This window comes from Terrapene carolina, unplaced genomic scaffold, assembly GCF_002925995.2.
Source record: "Terrapene carolina triunguis isolate 2854851 unplaced genomic scaffold, T_m_triunguis-2.0 Scaffold454, whole genome shotgun sequence".
Classification (NCBI taxonomy): domain Eukaryota; kingdom Metazoa; phylum Chordata; order Testudines; family Emydidae; genus Terrapene; species Terrapene triunguis.
In genome coordinates, this window is record NW_020664805.1 from 420543 (window position 1) to 441516 (window position 20974).

At 49.9% G+C, this 20974-nt stretch overlaps 1 protein-coding gene across 5 annotated transcripts in view; it reads right to left on the minus strand.

The window, feature by feature from the left end:
* TSPOAP1 (TSPO associated protein 1) overlaps nt 1–20974 on the minus strand; it is a 96852-nt gene that overhangs the window by 59754 nt on the left and 16124 nt on the right. For all 5 annotated transcript variants that reach the window (XM_026658509.2, XM_026658514.2, XM_026658510.2 and 2 more), the window contains exons 4-6: nt 17974–18166; nt 10110–10348; nt 550–659 (exon numbers count right to left, since the gene is read on the minus strand). In XM_026658509.2, coding sequence (XP_026514294.1) covers nt 550–659; nt 10110–10348; nt 17974–18166 — 542 coding nt within the window. The remainder of the gene's footprint in view (nt 1–549; nt 660–10109; nt 10349–17973; nt 18167–20974) is intronic.

Consider the following 20974-nt stretch of genomic DNA (forward strand, 5'->3'; position numbering starts at 1 on the left):
CAATCATTATCAGAGCTGACCAGAAAATGGTGATTTATTCTGTGGAAATTTTTGAATTTTTGCTGAAAAAAATTGAAACCGAAACTTCAGCCAAAACCAGAATATTTTTGGTCAAAAACTGGAAGTTTTAGTTTTCCAGCTACACACTGTTCAGCTTTTAGGTTTATGTTTTTTTGATGAAAATGTGACATTTTCCCCAGAAAGAAGGCACTTTCACACAAAAATATGCATAACCAAAAACCCAATTTTCATAAACAAAACAGTTTCAAAGGAAAATTTTCAGCCAGCCCTACTGGTTATACAACTTGTGAGTTTGCAACAGTTATTTTTGTTTGTATAGATCCTTAGCAAGACAGGTATTCCCAAACTGTATCAGAGGCATGCTCCATCTACTCCAGTATCTCGTCTCCAACAGTGGATAGTGCTAGATGCTCATAACAAGGAGCAAAAACCCCAGAGTGGACAATTATGGGATAGCCTGATCCACAGATCAACCCTGTAGCCAAAAATCCCCTCGATTCTTCCTTCCCTGTGTGTGTAGTTCAGTACCTGTAACGAGCTAGGAAGACTTGGAGGTTTGCAGGGCCCTGGCTCCCTGACTCTGGAATCAAAGAGATGCTATCAACATCCAGTTCTTCCATTTCACTTGCAGTGTCCACCTAAGAAACACAAAAATAAGGCGAGAGAAGCTACAGCTCTGACTAAAGGAACAGTGGCAGAAAGATCACAGCAGCAGTGCAGCAACAGAAATCTTATTTCTGAGCTGGTGTGTACAGTTTGATTACACCGGGACTATACTACACATAGAAACAGAGAACGGTTAAACTATCTGTAGGAACTGTTCTGGGGAGCTAGACTTGGTAACAGATGCACATTCTTGGCTCCAGGACATAAAAATACACCTAGTGGTCAGAGGACTAAATCTACAGGCCAAGGTAGATATGAAAGAAGAGGTGATAGAGGACTTCTAGAGAGGTCAGGAGGCAGGTTCCTGGTAAGAAGCCTGAAACCTCTGCCATCCCCAGCAGCTGGGAAAGTGCCACCCCTGGACCCTGCTCCATCTTTTGTAGCCACCTCTGTATATTAAGGGTGAAATCCTGGCCCTATTTAAGTGTATAGGAGTTTTGCCACTGTCTTCACCTATTGAGCATCTTATGTCCGCCCACGTCTAAAGGCCCCTCCCCCCAGCCTAAGGGGAGGAGCTACCAAAAGCAGAGCCCAGATGAGTTCAGGTTTCAGAGTAGCAGCCGTGTTAGTCTGTATCCGCAAAAAGAACAGGAGTACTTGTGGCACCTTAGAGACTAACAAATTTATTAGAGCATAAGCTTTCATGGGCTACAACCCACTTCTTCGGATGCATATTGAGTGAAACATATATCGAGGAGATATATATACACACATACAGAGAGCATGAACAGGTGGGAGTTGTCTTACCAACTCTGAGAGGCCAATTAAGTAAGAGGAAAAAAAACTTTTGAAGTGATAATCAAGGTAGCCAAGTACAGACAGTTTGATAAGAAGCAAGTGTGAGAATACTTACAAGGGGAGATAGATTCAATGTTTGTAATGGCTCAGCCATTCCCAATCCCTGTTTAGCCCTGAGTTGATTGTGTCTAGTTTGCATATCAATTCCAGCTCAGCAGTCTCTCGTTGGAGTCTGTTTTTGAAGTTTTTCTGTTTTAAGATAGCCACCCGCAGGTCTGTCATAGAATGGCCAGACAGGTTAAAGTGTTCTCCCACTGGTTTTTGAGTATTATGATTCCTGATGTCAGATTTGTGTCCATTAATTCTTTTGCGTAGAGACTGTCCGGTTTGGCCAATGTACATGGCAGAGGGGCATTGCTGGCACATGATGGCATATATCACATTGGTAGATGTGCAGGTGAACGAGCCCCTGATGGTATGGCTGATGTGATTAGGCCCTATGATGGTGTCACTTGAATAGATATGTGGACAGAGTTGGCATCGGGCTTTGTTACAAGGATAGGTTCCTGGGTCAGTGTTTTTGTTCAGTGATGTGTGGTTGCTGGTGAGTATTTGCTTTAGGTTGGGGGGTTGTCTGTAAGCGAGGACAGGTCTGTCTCCCAAGATCTGTGAGAGTAAAGGATCATCTTTCAGGATAGGTTGTAGATCTCTGATGATGCGCTGGAGAGGTTTTAGTTGGGGGCTGAAGGTGACAGCTAGTGGTGTTCTGTTATTTTCTTTGTTGGCCCTGTCTTGTAGGAGGTGACTTCTGGGTACTCGTCTGGCTCTGTCAATCTGTTTTTTCACTTCAGCAGGTGAATACACAATACCCAAGAACCTATCCTTGTAACAAAGCCCGATGCCAACTCTGTCCACATATCTATTCAAGTGACACCATCATAGGGCCTAATCACATCAGCCATACCATCAGGGGCTCGTTCACCTGCACATCTACCAATGTGATATATGCCATCATGTGCCAGCAATGCCCCTCTGCCATGTACATTGGCCAAACCGGACAGTCTCTACGCAAAAGAATTAATGGACACAAATCTGACATCAGGAATCATAATACTCAAAAACCAGTGGGAGAACACTTTAACCTGTCTGGCCATTCAATGACAGACCTGCGGGTGGCTATCTTACAACAGAAAAACTTCAAAAACAGACTCCAACGAGAGACTGCTGAGCTGGAATTGATATGCAAACTAGACACAATCAACTCAGGGCTAAATAGGGATTGGGAATGGCTGAGCCATTACAAACATTGAATCTATCTCCCCTTGTAAGTATTCTCACACTTGCTTCTTATCAAACTGTCTGTACTTGGCTACCTTGATTATCACTTCAAAAGTTTTTTTTCCTCTTACTTAATTGGCCTCTCAGAGTTGGTAAGACAACTCCCACCTGTTCATGCTCTCTGTATGTGTGTATATATATCTCCTCGATATATGTTTCACTCAATATGCATCCGAAGAAGTGGGTTGTAGCCCACGAAAGCTTATGCTCTAATAAATTTGTTAGTCTCTAAGGTGCCACAAGTACTCCTGTTCTTTTTGCAGATGAGTTCAGGGGACAAATAATGAAAAACAGGGATGGGAGTGAGGTCATATGGTCAAACTCAGGGAGCCAGAGAGGGACGCGGAGCAGAGAACCCCAAACAGTGCCCACTGCTCCTTGAAGGCATCCAGGGAGCCCGTGGATGCAGCCCAGAGGAACTCTGCCCAGACGCGGATCGAAGGGAGGAGCGGAAATAGACCCCACAGTCACAGAGAACCTCCCCATCCAGCATTCTCCTCCTGGTATGGTGGACAGCCACGTTGGCCAGTGCCAGGAGGAGTCTGATGAGGAGGTCTCACAACTTTGTGAGGCCATAGATGGGGTGTGCGTAGATCAGGAGGTGCAGGGAAAAGGGCAGCCCGAACCTGAGGAGAAGGTTCTGGAGGTGCCGGAAAAGGGGCTGCAACCTGGCACACTTGAGGTAGTTGTACACCAGGGCCCCTCTCATGCCGCAGAAAGGGCAGGTGTCAGGGACGGGGTGAACCGCGCTAAGAACACATCCATGCTCACGGCTCCATGAAGAATCTGCCAACTAATATCCCTGGCGGGCCATGGAACCAGGGTGGAATACAGACTGGCCCACTGTTTTCAATTGAGCCAACATCTCACTCTCAGTCTTTTATACCTGTGCAGCCCCCTGCCTGCTGGAAGGGTGGAGGAACTTTCTCTTTTCTTCTCTCCTCTTGAGAATCTCCTGGATGTTGCAAGTGGGGCAGGTCCCGCCTGTTCTACTTCCCCTGGCCTCCTGGAAGCAGTGAGGAGTGGTGGGGAGAGATCTCTAGCACTCTACCCCTGCCCAATCTCCATTTCTTCTCTGTCTGTCTAGATGTTTATCCCACACCCATCATCATAGTCTCTAGGTCTTCCTCACCCATAAATAACTCCTGTGCCTACACCTGGCTTTTGGCGACAAAACAGCGATAGCGTACATACTGCAAGGTCATTTAAAAAAAAAAAAAGCCGCCTAGATTTGGCAACAAAAAACTTCCCCTCCCTTTATTGTCGACAAACAGCCAGTGTAGACACCACTGGTTTTTTTTTTAATTTTACTGGCCTCCAGGAAAGTATCCCACAATTCCCATGCTGCCGCTCTGGTCAGCGGTTTGAACTTCGCTGCCCTGCAGCCAACCCCCCCGTCCCCCTTGCAAGCCCCAGGAATTTTAAATCTCATTTCCTGCTTGCTGGCTTCCCAAAGGAGCTTCCCAGGTGAGCACGGCTGCCTATTGCACCAAACGCGCTCCCGCTTGGACCACCGCTGAGTTGTTCGATCTGATCAATATAGGGGAAGAGGAGTCTGTTCAGTCGCAGCTGCAAGTGACCCGTAGGAATCGGGACACACATGGGCAAATTTCTCGAGGCTTGTGCGAAAAGGGCTGTGATCAGGACACCCAGCAGTGCAGAGCAAAGATCAAGGAGATAAGGCAGACGTACCATAAGGCGCAGGAGGCGAACCATCACTCCAGTGGTGCACCTAAGACCTGCCGCTTCTATAAGGAGCTGAATGCTATCCTCGGTTGTGACCCCACCTCCATCGCCGATTGCCCCGTGGATACTTCACATGCAGCTGAAAGAGGGGATGACCCGGAGGCTGAAATTGTAGGATGAAGAAGTCGAGCTAGAGCTATAAGTAGGGGCATTGCCAGCAGATCAAGGGACATGACCATTCCCCTCTATTCGGCATTGGTGAGGCCTCATCTGGAGTACTGTGTCCAGTTTTGGGCCCCACACTACAAGAAGGATGTGGAAAAATTGGAAAGAGTCCAGCGGAGGGCAACAAAAATGATTAGGGGGCTGGAGCACATGACTTATGAGGAGAGGCTGAGGGAACTGGGCTTGTTTAGTCTGCAGAAGAGAAGAATGAAGGGGAATTTGATAGCTGCTTTCAAGTACCTGAAAGGGGGTTCCAAAGAGGATCTAGACTGTTCTCAGTGGTAGATGACAGAATAAGGAATAATGGTCTCAAGTTGCAGTGGGGGAGGTTTAGGTTGGATATTAGGAAAAACGTTTTCACTAGGAGGGTGGTGAAGCACTGGAATGGGTTACCTAGGGAGGTGGTGGAATCTCCTTCCTTAGAGGTTTTTAAGGTCAGGCTTGACGAAGCCCTGGCTGGGATGATTTAGTTGGGGATTGGTCCTGCTTTGAGCAGGGGGCTGGACTAGATGACCTCCTAAGGTCCCTTCCAACCCTGATATTCTACGATTCTATGATTCTAGAAGAGGATGTGGTGCTCCCAGTGGGGTCGCCCAGTGGGGTAGGCAGCCAGGAACTTTTCTCCACTTCAGAAGTGCTCAACGGGGACCAGGAAGCAGATGAAACTCCAGATAAGTTGCTGTGGCTTGTGTAGGGAATCGAAAAGTGGGAGGCAGGTAGTGTTTTCTGTGAGCTGGACATTGCCCTGTGTAGCTAATCTGCACGGCCAAGCAGGGTGTCGATGGACATCGAGACCTGCAGGGAATCCGCCAGAGAGAGGCTCTGGAAAGTTTCCAAGAGGTACTTGTTAATCCTCTGCCGCAGATTCCAAGGGATTGCAGCCTTGCTAGTTCCCCCATTGTAGGAAACTGTCCCCTGCCATTTAGCAATCGCTGGAGCTGGGACCAAAGCGGCACATAGCTGAGCTGCATATAGACCGGGGTGAAAGCCGCAAGCATTCAGCAGCTGAGCCCTGGTTTCTCTGGTCACCCTCAGCAATGAGATGTCAGCCAGCAGGTTGGCCGCCTGTGAAAAAGTGTGGGATAATTTTAGAATGAGTTCCCTGCAAAGCTGCCCTGCAAGCCGTGACCGTTTTGCCCGTACACACAACTGCCTTCCCCCCACTCCCGAAACTCACCATGACTGGGGTGCTTGCGGAGCTGTGTGCCTGCCTAGAGTCTCAGAGAGAAAGTGATTTCTACCAGCAAAATGCCCTTTTTACTAAAATGTTTCAATCGTTTGCTGGAATGTAACAATCCCTCTTCTGTTCAGCACAGACCTTGCTTCACATACCCTCGCCGACCGGCTGCGGCAGGTAAGAAAAAACCCTAGGCACAGCAAAGACGACATGTTCCGCGAGGTTATACAGCGCGATGAGAGACAGACCAGGGAACACAGAGAGCGCTGGGAAGCCGAAAGGCAGGACAGAAAAGAGAATGCTGCTTTTGCTAGGCAAGCGACGGAGCGGATGATAAAAGTTATGGCGGATCAGACAGAGATGCGCAAGTCATTGATACAGCTGCAGACTGAGCAAATCCGAGTTCGAGCGCCACTGCCGCAGATGCACAATTCTTTGCCAACCCCAACCCCCTCTATGCCCACACTGTCCTTTTCACTTCACAGCACTCCTGAGTTTCCCCATCACTCCACCCCCTCTCACAGCTTGCACAATGATAGCTGGAGCTACACACAGGTGTGAGGTTTTACCCTTTTTAACAATAAATAAAGGTTAAGGTATTTAATAATACAGCGTTTTTATTCTGTGTCCTACAAAAGAGTATAGCAATCAATTCACTCTCGGGACAGGCTTCTAAAGCATTGTGTTGCGTGGATCTTGGGCCCCAAAATTGTACATGGATGCAATAGGGAAGCAATTCCGAAGCAGACATGTGTTACTGCCCCTCATTGTCCAAGTGGTTCCTCAAGGCCTCTCTGATGTTAATAGCAGCCCTCTGAGCTCCTCTGATAGCCCTAGCATCTGGCTGGTCAAACTGTGCAGCCAAGCACTTTGCCTCAGTGCTCCACACCTGAGCAAACATTTCACCCACAGATTATGCAAAGTGCAGCACACAGCTATGACCACAGGAATATTATCCTCGGTAAGGTCTAGCCTGCCTTGAGACGCCTACAGCGAGCTTTCAAACGGCCAAAGGCACATTCGACTACCATGCAGCACCTGCTCAGCCTGTTGTTAAAACGCTCCTTGCTGCTGTCCAGGTGCCCTGTGTAAGGTTACATGAGCCAGGGCTGTAAGGGGTAAGCCGGGTCGCCCAGGATTACTATGGGCATTTCCACATCCCGCACTGTGATCTTGTGGTCTGGAACGGAAGTCCCGCCGGCAGCTTTCTGTACAGGCCACTGTTCCTGAAGATGCGTGCGTCATGCACCTTGCCAGACCTGCCTGCATTGATGTCCGTGAAACGCCCCCGGTGATCCACAAGCACCTGCAACACCACGGAGAAGTATCCCTTCCTACTGATGTATTCAGAGGCAAGGTGGTCTGGCGCTAAAATTGGAATGTGTGTGCCATCAATCGCCCCGCCACAGTTAGGGAAACCTATCTCTGCAAAGCCAGCCACTACGTCATGCACATTTCCCAGAGTCATGGTAGTATGCAGCAGAATGTGATTTATTCCCCTGCACACTTGGAGTAATACAGCCCCAACAGTGGACTTTCCTACTCCAAATTGATTTGCGACTGACTGGTAGCAGCTGGATTCACCAGGTTCCTCACAGCGATTGCAACACGCTTCTCTACCAGAAGGGCAGCTCTCAATCTGGTGTCCTTGCGCCGCAGGTCGGGGGCCAGCTCAGCACATAGCTCCAGGAAGGTTGCTTTACGCATCCTAAAGTTCAGTACCCACTGGTCATCATCCCACACCTGCATGCCAATGCGATCCCACCAACCAGGGCTTGTTTCCCTAGCCCAAAAGCGACGCTCTACCGTATGCAGCTGCTCCGTGAATGCACAAAGCACTGATAAAAGCAACAAAGAGTCCTGTGGCACCTTACAGACTAACAGACGTATAGGAGCATGAGCTTTCGTGGGTGAATACCCACTTCTTCGGATGCATCCGAACAAGTGGGTATTCACCCACAAAAGCTCATGCTCCTATACGTCTGTTAGTCTATAAGGTGCCACAGGACTCTTTGCTGCTTTTACAGATCCAGACTAACACGTCTACCCCTTTGATACAAAGCACTGATAAGTTGCTGCCGTCCATATCACACTCAGGTGCATGCGATTCATCCTCTGCTAACTTTGCGAGTAACTCTGCGAGTAACTGTGCTGCCATGAGTGATGTCCTCACGACAACTAACAGCGCATAGGAGAGAAGTGCGGGATCCATCCTCTCTGACTGCAGATGCTGGCGCACACTACAAAAGAATGAGGTTGGAAAAACGGCGCGAAAGGAAGCCAGAGACCTTTGATGGGGTGGGACACAAAGTGGCGCATGATAGTACATTTTGCACATCCCAGGATGCGCCGCGCTCCGTTTCCGCATTCCCACAACACCGAGCAACAGATGGTGTCGCCAGGCACTGTGGCATACATACCCACAGTCCACTGCTCTCACTGTCGACAAAAGTGCCCCGAATGTGGACACGATCTGTTGACAGAGGGAGCAAATGTAGACACGCTTTGGTGACTTTACTTTTATTGATTTTTCCTTGGCAACATGAGTTTCATTGAAAAAACTTGCCAGTGTAGACAAGCCCTTAGGTCTTCTAAACGCCTAGGGGGATGAGGGGCAATCCCCCCAGACAGGGCAGGAAACGTAAACTACAGTTCTTTTTCTTTTTTTCCCCCCTTTAATCCCAACAGAGTAAAAAAAGGAAAAACTAGCTATTAAGGAGAACAAAAAAAACCCCAAAACAACTACTACTTATGCTAATGATGCAGCTAAGGAAGGGCTGACTGCTTGCTCCTTCTGAGACCAAAGGCGGTTGAGAAGGAACTGGGGTGGGGGGGTCCACCAAGCAGTGTTAGATAGCGTTGAGGCAGACCACAAGGGAGGGACAGGGCATGTGCAGGCTCAATGGACACTGCTACCAAAAATCTCCTATTAGAGGTGCAGGGGCACAGATACACCTAGAGTGGAGCACCCATAGGGACACTACTCGACGAAGCACTGGGCGTTCACTTGTAACTGCTGCCAATAGACTGTTCCCAGCCCTCGGAGAGAAAGCAATGCCCCGGCACTAGCTGTTAGATGGACTGGCTTGCTGGAGATAACACAGTGTAAGGCAGGGAGCTGTGCAGCCTTAAAACCCCGGTCAGCAGGGAGAGAGACACGGTCTCCTCCCAAGAGAGGTGACGGCTGGGAGCCAGAAACCTTAAGTGAGTGCCCTCCGGGGACCATGGAGGGGGAAAGTCAGGTGCAATCACCCTGAAACTGAGATACAGTTCATGCTCGGGGGATCTGGGTTCCAATCCTAGCTATGACTTTGGGTACATCAGCTGATGTGTTTGTGACTCAGTCACCCTGTCAGTACAATGATAGTTGTTCACCTTGTAGGAATGTTGTGAAGATCAAAGTACTAAGAGAGAGAGTCAGCAGGAACCTAGAACTCAGGCTCTCCTGGCTCTTAGCCCTGAACCTACTCTGCTGGCTAAGAGAGGACATCGGAGAGTGGCCATAGCAGCAGAAGAAGCAAGAGGCACTCTCTTACCAGACCTAGATTTTCATGAGCTCCCCTAGTGATCTAATGGAAACATTAAATAAGGGAGGGGACAGGACTGAGCCTCACAGGAATCCATACACGAGACCTACTGGGCAGAGGGAGCAGCTGCCATCACATCTCTGAGATCTGAGAGGAAGGGGAAAGCAAACTCAATATAACCTGTCCGCATCTGCCGTCACCAGCTCAGCAGCCCTTCGTGATCTCCTGCACCAACAGCTGCTAATAAGTCTAACAGCGATGTTTGCACCAGTACGTGCCCCTCTTAGCTCTAGGCCAAGGACAGCAGGGCACAGGCACATGCCTTCATGCTGCTAAACCACTACTACAAGCTGCAGTACCCAGATATCGTGTGGCAACCCAGGGCTGTGAAGTCACAGCAAAGACTATCCAGAACTAAGCACAAATTGAAAACATCCAGGAAACTTGCTATACATTTCCCAGGGCTTTTCTCGGGTTGTCTGCGTTCCTCTCAGACTGCAATGATCTGTACAAATGGCCATCACAGGGTGTTGCCAAGTGAAGAGGGAGCAAATCCCTTCAACAGTTTTCTGCAAGTTTTCTATTATTTTTCCACAGGATTCTCTAGTTCCCAGACACAGGTTTAAGAGGTAGCTGCAAGCAGAGGAAAGCAGAGCTAGTAAACGCATTGATCCCAAGGTGTGCTTATCCCCACCTGGGTAATGACAGGGGACACCAGAAACAGCACTGACCTCTGGAGTGGGGCAGGACTTGGGACTGTTCTGCATGGATTCGGATTTCGAAGAGCTTGACTGGGACTCCAGTCTCTTGACTTGCTTCTGAGATGTGGCAGCAGCACCTGAGCCTGGAATTTTGGTGACACTAGACATGGGATCAGGGATCGGAGATAATGATTCCAGCTCTTTACTCCCTTCATCATGAATCTTCTTAGTGCACTGAAGAGCAGGACGTGCAGGGGCAACATCTGGATCTGAAACCAAACATTCCATTTGTTACTCCAAGCCGCCAGCAGAGCAGAACACGAGCTGCTGTGAGCACCATGGTGCTGCAGTGCGGACACACCCTATAGCCGGGATCTACTCAGAGGCTTAGCTTCGAGCTGTGGAAACACGTTCAGCCCTGTTTCTCCTTGCACCCACACCAAGAGCAGTTACACTCAAGTTACCAGATGGAACTGATATAAGGGAGGGAGGATCAGGCGCTTGACATGCAATACTCAGCCCTGCATGCTGCTGTGGGCCAAATCCTCTCCTTCACGGAGGTCCACCCTGCACAGGAGGTAGGGGAGCTATTAGGGAGCTCGTTAGGGCTTGCTGAACCTGTGGGCTTGTCTGCACCAGCCCCACTGTGAATTAACTTACACCACAGGGATGTTAACAGGCCACTTCACCTTGAATGGTTCCTTAGAACATGTGCTGACTAGTTATGCTAAACAATCTGTTCAACCTTGTGACACTTTCTCAGACTGAAGAAGGGCTCTGTGTAGCTTGAAAGCTTGTCTCTCTCGCCAGCAGAAGGTGGTCCAATAAAAGAGATTACCTCACCCCCTTTGTCTCTCTAGGGCAGTGGTTCTCAACCCATGGCCCGTGGGCCACTTGCAGCCCAATCAGCACACAGCTGCAGCTCATATGACATCCTCAGGGCCATACAGGTAGTAAAAACGGTGACTCACCTTCTCGTAACTGTTGCTCTTCCAGATGTGTTGCTCATGTCCATTCCAATTAGGTGTGCGCGCACCTACATGCACAGTTGTCAGAAGGTTTTTCCCCTAGCAGCACCCGTGGGTCGGCTCTGGAGCCCCCTGGGGTGGCGCCTTCATGGCGGTGTATCTAGGTCCCTGCCGACATGCCGCCTGGTCAGTTCCTTCTTGCCGGCTACTCCGACAGAGGTGAAGGCGGGTGGGTCTTAGACTGGACATGAGCAACACATCTCGAAGAACAACAGTTACGAGAAGGTGAGTAACCGTTTTTCTTCGAGTGCTTGCTCATGTTGATTTCAATTATCTGACTCCCAAGCCCTAACTAGGAGGTGGGGTCGGAGCTCGTGGAATCGCTGATTGAAGCACCACTCTGCTGAATGGAGCATCGTCCCTGGCGTGCTGGGTAATGGCATAATGCGAGGTGAAGGTGTGAACCAAGGATCATGTCACTGCCCTGCAGATCTCCTGGTTCGGGACATGGGCCAGGAACGCTGTCGAGGAGGCCTTCGCTCTAGTTGAATGAGCCTTTAGTGCAGGGGCCGGAACTTTTGCTAGATCGTAGCATGCCCGGATACAGGACGTGATCCACAATGAAATTCTCTGTGACAACACCGGAAGGCCTTTCATTCTAGCCGCAACCGCCACAAACAACTGGTTCGACTTACAGAACGGTTTTGTGCGTTCAATGTAAAAAGCCAGAGCTCTCTGAACATCCAAGGAGTGTAGTCTTGTTCCCAGCCATCCGCATGAGGCTTAGGGTAAAAGACCGGTAGAAAAATGTCCTGATTGGCATGGAATTGGGAGACAACCTTTGGAAGAAAGGCTGGATGAGGCCTAAGTTGTACCTTGTCTGTATAAAAAATGGTATAAGGAGGATCGGAGGTTAGGGCTTTAAGCTCAGAGACTCTCCGTGCTGACGTAATGGCGACTAGGAAAGCCACCTTCAATGATAGGTAGAGCAATAAACAAGTTGCTAGGAGTTCAAACAGGGGCCCAATTAGCCTGGAAAGGACCAGGTTAAGGTCCCACACCGGGATTGGTTGCTTAACCTGCGGGTATAGCCTGTCTAGACCTTTCAGGAAGCAACTGACCATCGGGTTGGCAAAGACTGAAGAGCTGGCCACTCCCAGGTGGAAAGCTGAAATGGCTGCCAGGTGGACCTGGAGAGATGAAACCAAGAGGCCTGCTGGTTTAAGTGTAATAGGTAGTCTAAGATGAGTGGCATAGGCGCCTGCATCGGGAGAGCACAATCCTGAGAACACCAGACTGCAACCATTTTCCACTTGGCCAGGTAGGTAGCCCTGGTGGAGGGTTTCCTGCTGCCCAGCAGAAGCTCCCTAATGGGCTCCAAGCACATCAGCTCCATTGGGTTTAGCCATGAAGCTTCCAAGCGGTGAGGTGACAAGACTCGAGGTCAGGATGATGAAGACGACCGTGGTCTTGGGTGATCAGGTCCGGAAGCAGGGGCAACGAGACTGGAGCGTCCACTGACAGCTCCAGGAGCATGGTATACCAGTGCTGGCGAGGCCAGGCTGGCGCTACCAGTATGACTGTAGTCTTGTCCCTGCAGATCTTGAGCAGAACCTTGTGGATGAGTGAAACGATGGGAACACGTACAACAGATGGTCCGTCCAGGGGAGGAGGAACGCATCTGCGAGGGAGCCAGGACTGTGATTCCGGAAGGAACAGAACTGGGGACATTTTCTGTTGCTCTCCATGGCGAACAGGTCACTTTGGGGAACCCGCATCTTTGGAAAATGTTGTACACCATGTCCAGGCAGCTGGACCACTTGTGATTGTGGAAGGATCTGCTGAGATAGTCCGCCAACTCGTTCTGGGAACCTGGGAGGTAAAATGCTCCCAAGTGAATGGAGTGGGCTATGCAGAAGTCCCAAGGCTTGAAGGCTTCCCGACATAGGGGAGAGGAACGAGCTCCACCCTGCTTGTTTATATAAAACATCACAGTTGTGTTGTCCATCATCACCTCCTCGCATTTCCCTTGCAAGTGGGCCTGGAAGGTCTGGCATGACAGGAGGACCACTCTCAGCTCCTTGACGTTGATGTGGAGTGAGAGCTCTCCTTGTGACCAGAGACCTTGGGTCTGAAGGTCTCCCAGGTGAGCTCCCCATCCCAACACTGTGCATCTGTCACCAGGGATTGAGAGGGATAGGGCTTTGCGAAAAGGACTCCCGTGCATACCATCTGGGGGTTGAGCCACCAGTGGAAAGACTCGAGAACTGGCACCGGGAGGGTGACCACCTTGTCCAGACTGTTGAGCCCTGGCTGATAGGCTGACACCAGCCAGGCCTGGAGAAGTCTGAGCCTCAGTCTCGCATGTATGCCACATACATATGTGCTGCCATGTGGCCGAGGAGTTTCAAGCAGTTCCTTGCTGTGGTGGTGGGGTAACACTTGAAGTTTTCTATGATGTCTGTCATTGTCCGAAACTGAGATTCCAGCAGGGATGCCCTGGCCTGACCTGAGTCCAACACTGCTCCGATAAATTCTATTCTCTGCAGAGGGGATAGAGTTGATTTGCGCTCATTGAGAAGGAGACCCAATCTGTCGAAGGTGTATCTTACCAGGCTGACCTGACCCTCCACTTGCTCCCTGGAGCAGTCCCTGAGCAGCCAGTCATCAAGGTATGGGAATATCTGCACCTGCCTCGGTCATAGGAAGGCGGCGATGACTGCCATGTATTTGGTAAACACTCGAGGGGCTGCTGACAGACCAAAGGGGAGGACCATAAATTGGTAACGGTTGTGGTTGACCACGAACCTGAGCTGGAATTATAGCTATGTGGAAGTACACGTCCTTGGGGTCAAGGGCGGCATACCAGTCTCCCGGATCCAGAGACGGAATGATTGCGTTTAGAGAGACCATAAGGAAGCTCAACTTATTTATGAATTTGTTGAGGCCTCGCAGATCTAGGATGGGTCTGGGGCCCCCTTTGGCTTTGGGGATTAGGAAATAATGGGAATAGAATCGCTTGCCCCTTATCCCTCCTGAGGAACCTCCTCCACTGCTCCTGCAACGAGGAGCATTTGGACCTCCTGCATGGGGAGATGCTCATGAGAAGGGTCCCTGAAGAGGGATCGGAAAGGGGGATGGGAGGGAGGAGAGGAGCAGAATTGGAGAAAATATCCCACTTCTACTATGCAAAAGACCCAGCGGTCTGAAGTTATCTGGGACCAAGCACGGTAAAAGTGGGACAGATGATTCAGGAAACAGGGATAAGGATCCAGTGAATAGACTGGTGCATCGCCCCCAGGCGCACCTTCAAAAGGCCTGCTTAGAGAGCCCGATGCCTGCCTTGCCGAGCCCTGGCCTTGGCTGGGTGGAGGATGGGGAGGCTTAGGCCTGCCATTCCTACTCCGCTTCCTTAAGAAGTCCTGCCTGGGGCGGGGAGGGTAGAAGCACTGTGGGGGCTGAGGTTTAAAATGTTTTCGCTGGGTAGCAGGGGTGTGCAGGCCCAGCAAATTTAATGTAGCCTGCAAATCTTTTAGACTGTGAAGCCTGGAGTCTGTTTGCTCCGTGCCATCAAAAGGCAGGTCCTGAATTGTCTGTTGAACTTCAGGAGGAAGGCCGGACACTTCGAGCCGTGAACTCCTCCTCATGGCTATGCTCAAGGACAAGGTTGGCGTGGCCGAGTCTGCAGCGTCCAGTGAGACCTGTAAAGGTCTGTGTCACTGCCTTGCCCTCATCCACGACGGCCGCAAACTCTGCCCTGGATTCAGATGGGACCAACTCCTTGAATTTCATCATGGAGTTCCATGAGTTGAAATGAGATCTACTCAGGATTGCCTGTTGGTTAGCAACCCTGAGCTGGAGCCCTCCGGTCAAGTAAACTTTCCGTCCGAAGAGGTCCAGCTTTTCTGCGAGCTTCGACGCCAGGGAATGTCGGTGCCGGGGATCTCTATGGCCAGAATCCTTCCTCGACACCGTTTCTCGCACAGAGGCCGGAGCGCTCTGCATGGAGGTGCTTGGTGCCGGATCCTGTCGGCATGGAGCCAGCTGGGGACGAAGAGCTGCTTCCATCAGGATCTACTTCAGCCTGAAGTCCCGTTCTTTTTTAGTCCTTGGGCGGAACGCTTTACAAATCTTGCACCGTTCTGTTTGGTGCACCTCCCCCAGACACTCGAGACAAGAGTTGTGGGGGTCGCCCGTTGGCAAGGGCTTGCGGCAGGTTCCGCAGGGTTAAATCTTTGGGATCGAGGCATGCCCCGAACCTCAAAGGGGAGACAAATTAGGGTGGGAGAAGGACCTCCACTCCTAGAAAACAAACCAACGAAACTAACTTACTCTAAGGAATAACTATTTACAGAGAGCTAAATACAAACAGTAGGGGGAGCACTTGCTAAGGCAAGCAACCACAGCTCCAACGAATGTCACTAGCGGTAAGAAGGAACTGAAGAAGCGGCAGGTTGGCAGGGACCTATATTCACCGCCATGAAGGCGCCAACCCAGGGGACTCCCTGGCCAAAATGACGGGTGCTGCTAGGGGGAAAACCTTCCAAAAACTGTGCACGTGGCGCACACACACCTAATTGGAATCGACATGCGCAAGCACTCAAAGAAGAATATATATTGTGTGGATGCGACCCACATAACACATGGAGAGCAGCATATGTGGCCCACAATGGTAAAGAGGGGGAGAACCACTACACTAGGGACTCTATCTGGCCTACATAAATCAATGTACAGTAGGGGTGGGCAAACTACAGCCCGTGGGCCACATCCGGCCTGCCAGCCATTTTAATCCGGCCCTCGAGCTCTAGCCAGAGAGCAAGGTCTGGGGCTTGCCCTGCTCCCACGCTCCAGCCGGGGAGCAGGGTCGGGGGCCGCTCCACGCACGCGTGCCGCAGCTCCCAGAAACAGCAGCATGTCCCCCTCTGGCTCCTATGCGTAGGGGCAGCCAGGGGGTTCCGCACGCTGCCCCCGCCCCAAGCACTGCCCCCACAGCTCCCATTGGCTGGGAACTGCAGGCAATGGGAGCTGCAGGGGCGGCACCTGCGGACGGGGCAGAGCTGCCTGGCCGTGCCTCCGTATAGTAGCTGGAGGGGGGACATGCCGCTGCTTCCGGGAGCTGCACCCCTGAACCCCTCCTGTGCCCCAAGCCCCTGCCTCAGCCCTGAGCCCCCTCCCACCCTCCGAACCCCTAAGCCCGAGCCCAGAGCCCCCTCCTGCACCCAAGCCCCTCATCCCCAGCCCCACCCCAGAGCCCGCACCCCCAGCCAGAACCCGCACCCCCTCCTGCACCCCAACCCCCAATTTCATGAGCATTCACGGCCCGCCATTCAATTTCCATACCCAGATGTGGCTCCTCTGGGAGCCAAGCTAGTTTCCTTTGCACCAGTAATGCAAGCAAAATTATCACTGACACCAGGACAGTGTTATTGTCTTCTGTTGGTTTGCATGGAACTCAGCACCGCTAGGATGAATTTGCCCCTAGGCACAGGGACAATACAAGGACCGAAGTAAAGCTGGGCAAATTTTTGGCAAATAGTTTATTCGCAGAAAAATGCCGTTTCAGTCAACCCTAAACCAGCTGTGACTTTGTGCAGAGTTTGCTAAACCATTTCCACCCCATCGAAAAATTGAAATGTTTCAATAATGCTGAAACATTCCAGGCTAAGACTTGCAAGGCACACCATCACCTCCTCCCTCACTCTCAGTGAAATGGTGAAACTGAAACAAAAGCTTTCAAATCAGAGCAAACAAAACATTTTGTTAGACCTGACTCAAAATGTTCTTGGACTTTTTCAATTCACTACAAACTTTGAAAAAGTTCATTTTTCATTTGACCCAAAATAAAGCTTTTCTTCGATTTTTTCAATTGCCAGCAACCAAAGAAGATTTTTTGCCCGGCTCAAATTTATGATGCCTTAAGTGTGATTTAAGTGGTGCACAAGTATTGTGAAGATCCTCTGTACAAGGGTGAATTTCATCCCTCACAGAGAGAGTCCACAAGATGCACAGCTGAGGAAATTGCTTTGATGATTGCCTAAAGTGCATAAATTCATAGATTTGCAAGGCCAGAAAGGACCATTATGATAATCTAATTTGACCTCCTGCATGACTCCGGCCAGAAAGTGTCACCCAGAATGCCCACAACTGCTGGCGGAACTAGAAAGTATCCTTGAGAAAGACACCCAAGCTCAATTTAAAGCTCCAAGGGATGGAGAATACACCTCATCCCTTGGTAAGTTGTTTCAATGGATGAGGACAGCATTTGATCAGGGCTTGCACCTGCAATCCTTACAAAGGGCCCAGATGCTCTCCCTCAATCTGCTTGCATGTTACCTTGCATTTAAACACAAATATTATGGAGGCATCATTAGTGGCTCCAGAGCTAAGGCTGTGCTGAAATTTGCATTTATAGAATATCAGGGTTGGAAGGAACCTCAGGAGGTCATTTAGTCCAACCCCCTGCTCAAAGCAGGACCAATCCCCAACTAAATCCCCAAATGGCCCCCTCAAGGATTGAACTCACAACCCTGGGTTTAGCAGGTCAATACTCAAACCACTGAGCTATTCCTCCCCCCCCCCCATTGTTAGCTGTTGCACCCTCCTCCTCCTCCCCAACTAACACCATTTACTGCTGGGCATAGACCTAATTATCTGGGAAATTATTCCAAGCAAATGTTTAGTAGTTTGGGGCTAGGAATTAAAGGCCCCTTTTGTAAATATAAAGTGTCCGTGGAATATTTCCCTCTAACAACTGAAGTGTTAAGTATGTGTAGCTCTAAGTCAGTCTCAGACATATGCTAGTGGGGTTTTAAAAGGAACTAAAGAGATGAGAGAATTATTCCCATTATTGATCCTAATTGGTTCTATTTGCACTCAAGGAAGCCAACAGACAATGTATTAACTCATCCACTTCTGGCAGCAGTTACCCTTCTCCCACTGGCGGCACTGGGACTGAGGGATGGAACAGCAGGGCATGAGCGGGAGCTCAGAAGTCACCAATGTTGAGGTCAGAGGACCAGTCTTTCCTGTCTGTAGCTGGAATCGTTTGAGTTCCTGAGACAAGAGGCTGAACTGTTCGATGTGGCTGCGGCACTGATCCTCCAGATCTCTCACCTGGGCCTGGCAGGGAAGCAAAGCAAAGTGAGGTACAAACACAGGGCTGAACTGGGACAAGGCTCTAATAGCAGCGGTCTTTGCTGTGTCCTTCCATGTAATGGAGCTGGGATATTCAGAGGATGAAAGGATGGAGGTGCCCAGATCCCAGAGATGATCAGTAGAGGGTGGCAGCCCCCAGGCCATAGGCCCTTTGAAAATCCCAGTCCCAACAGACAAGTTTAGGATTGGTTCCACTCTAAACCCACGATAAGCCATCACTGGAAAGCTGCTTTGGGCCTGCAATTTCCCCTGCTCACTCCCATACAGGAGAAAATGTAGGAGGGGCTAGAGGCGAGACAAACAAGGCCCTTTGAGATCGGGGAGATGGGAAGGCTTTTCACATCAAAGTCATATCTCCAAAAGGGACTCCACCAGGCCTAGCTAATCTAGGGAGCCTCCCTGGGACATGAGGCCTCCAGTAGCTTCCCCACCAAACCACTGGGGGCAGGAGCCCTAACATTCCCCTCCTGGGCCAAGTTCATCCACGAGTGAGAGACTCCAGGGAGCAACAGAGCATCAAGGCCTCTGGACTATCCAAGAACCTGCACACGCCCCACTGATGTCACACAACCCGGAATTGTATCAGAGGGGTAGCCGTGTTAGTCTGAATCTGTAAAAAGCAACAGAGGGTCCTGTGGCACCTTTAAGACTAACAGAAGTATTGGGAGCATAAGCTTTCGTGGGTAAGAACCTCACTTCTTCAGATGCAAGAAGTGAGGTTCTTGCATCTGAAGAAGTGAGGTTCTTGCATCTGAAGAAGTGAGGTTCTTGCATCTGAAGAAGTGAGGTTCTTACCCACGAAAGCTTATGCTCCCAATACTTCTGTTAGTCTTAAAGGTGCCACAGGACCCTCTGTTGCTAACCCGGAATTGTTTTCAATGGGGGACTGTGGATTGCAGCAGAAGTAGGAAAGCAGAGGAGGTGATTCTCCAGAGGTAGATGTGGGGGCTACGAGGATCACTTGAGGGTCACCTGCACTCCCCTGGCTTCTGGCCCCAGAGTGCCTCCCCTTCCTGTGCGTCTGCCCCAACGGGTTTAAAAATACACATAACCCATCTCCAACATAACCTACTGCAGCTCCCCCACCCGACTCCCTCAATGCCCCAAGCCCACACAGCTTCCAGGAACCAACCACCACCTGTCCTTTAACACCCCTAACTCCTAACAAACAAACAAAACATACTAGAGCTTGTCAGGAATGTCCCATCTAAATACTTTTCCAACGGAAAATGTAGTTTCCACAAGAAAATCTCCAATTTCCCCAAAATTTTTAATTTTTCAGGTCAGTTCAACACTAATCTGGGTCTGCCTGAGAGGCAGTGGTGCCTCATGGGAGGAGTTGTCGTTTGGGTGCCTTACATCTATTCTTCTCTATGGGCTGGGCCCCTCTGTGGGACTACGTCTCGCATGATTAAGGCTGAAGGCTGCGAGTTTGTCATGGAGGTCATGGAAGTCACAGATTCCGTGACTTTCCATGACCACCGGGAGTCCCGGGCTGTCCTTGCCCCCGCTCCAGCACCAATAGGGATCTGGGCCGTGCACCGCCCTCCCCCCAGCACCCAGGCTGCCCTCCACCAGCACCCGCGGGGCCCCCGGACAGTGCCTCCCCCCAAGTTTTAGTCACAGGTATTTTTAGTAAAAGTCATGGACAGGCCACGGGCCAGGAGTTTTTGTTCACCGCCCGTGACCTGTCTGTGACTAAAGCGTAGCCTTACGCATGATGCACTACAGTCTCCCCTCTGAACATTTAGTTTAAATCAGAAACATCAAAATGAAAAATTTTGAATCAACATTTTTCAAAGCTTTCCATTCCGTGAACATTTTTGATATGTCAAACTTTCGTCACACTTTGGAACGAAAACTACTGGAATTTTCTGTAGAAAAGAAATTCTGATTTTTGACCAACTCTAAAAATGATACATTTGAATCTCTTGTCCTTTTCAGATGAGCACAAGACCTTTCCATTCAGTTTCTTAACAACTAACAAAATCATCCAAAGCACAGGACTTGGTGGTGATGGGGGACTTCAACTACCCAGACATCTGTTGGGAAAACAACACAGCTGGGCACAGATTATCGAACAAGTTCTTGGAATGTACTGGAGACAAGTTTTTATTTCAGAAGGTGGAGAAACCTACTGGGGGGAGGCTGTTCTAGATTTGATTTTGACAAATAGGGAGGAACTGGTTAAGAATTTAGAAGTGGAAGGCAGCTTGGGTGAAAGTGATCATGAAATGATAGAATTCATGATTCTAAGGAATGGTAGGAGGGAAAACAGCAAAATAAAAACAATGGATTTCAAGAAGGCAGACTTTAGCAAACTCAGGAAGTTGATAGGTAGGCTCCCATGGGAAGCAAGTATAAATAAATAAATAGAGATATCCTATCTCCTAGAACTGGAAGGGACCTTGAAAGGTCATTGAGTCCAGCCCCCTGCCTTCACTAGCAGGACCAAGTACTGATTTTTGCCCCAGATCCCTCTAAGTGGCCCCCTCAAGGATTGAACTCACAACCCTGGGTTTAGCAAGCCAATGCTCAAACCACTGAGCTATCCCTTTTTAAGAGGAAAAACAATTGAAGACAGTTGGCAGTTTTTCAGAGACACATTATTAAGGGCACAAGAGCAAACTATCCCACAGTGAAGGAAAGATAGGCAGTATGATAAGAGACCACCCTGGCTTAACCAGGAGATCTTCAATGATCTAAAACCCATTGGACGTCTAACATAGTGAATGCCAGTGAAAATGAGAAACAATCGAGTCTAAAAACAAG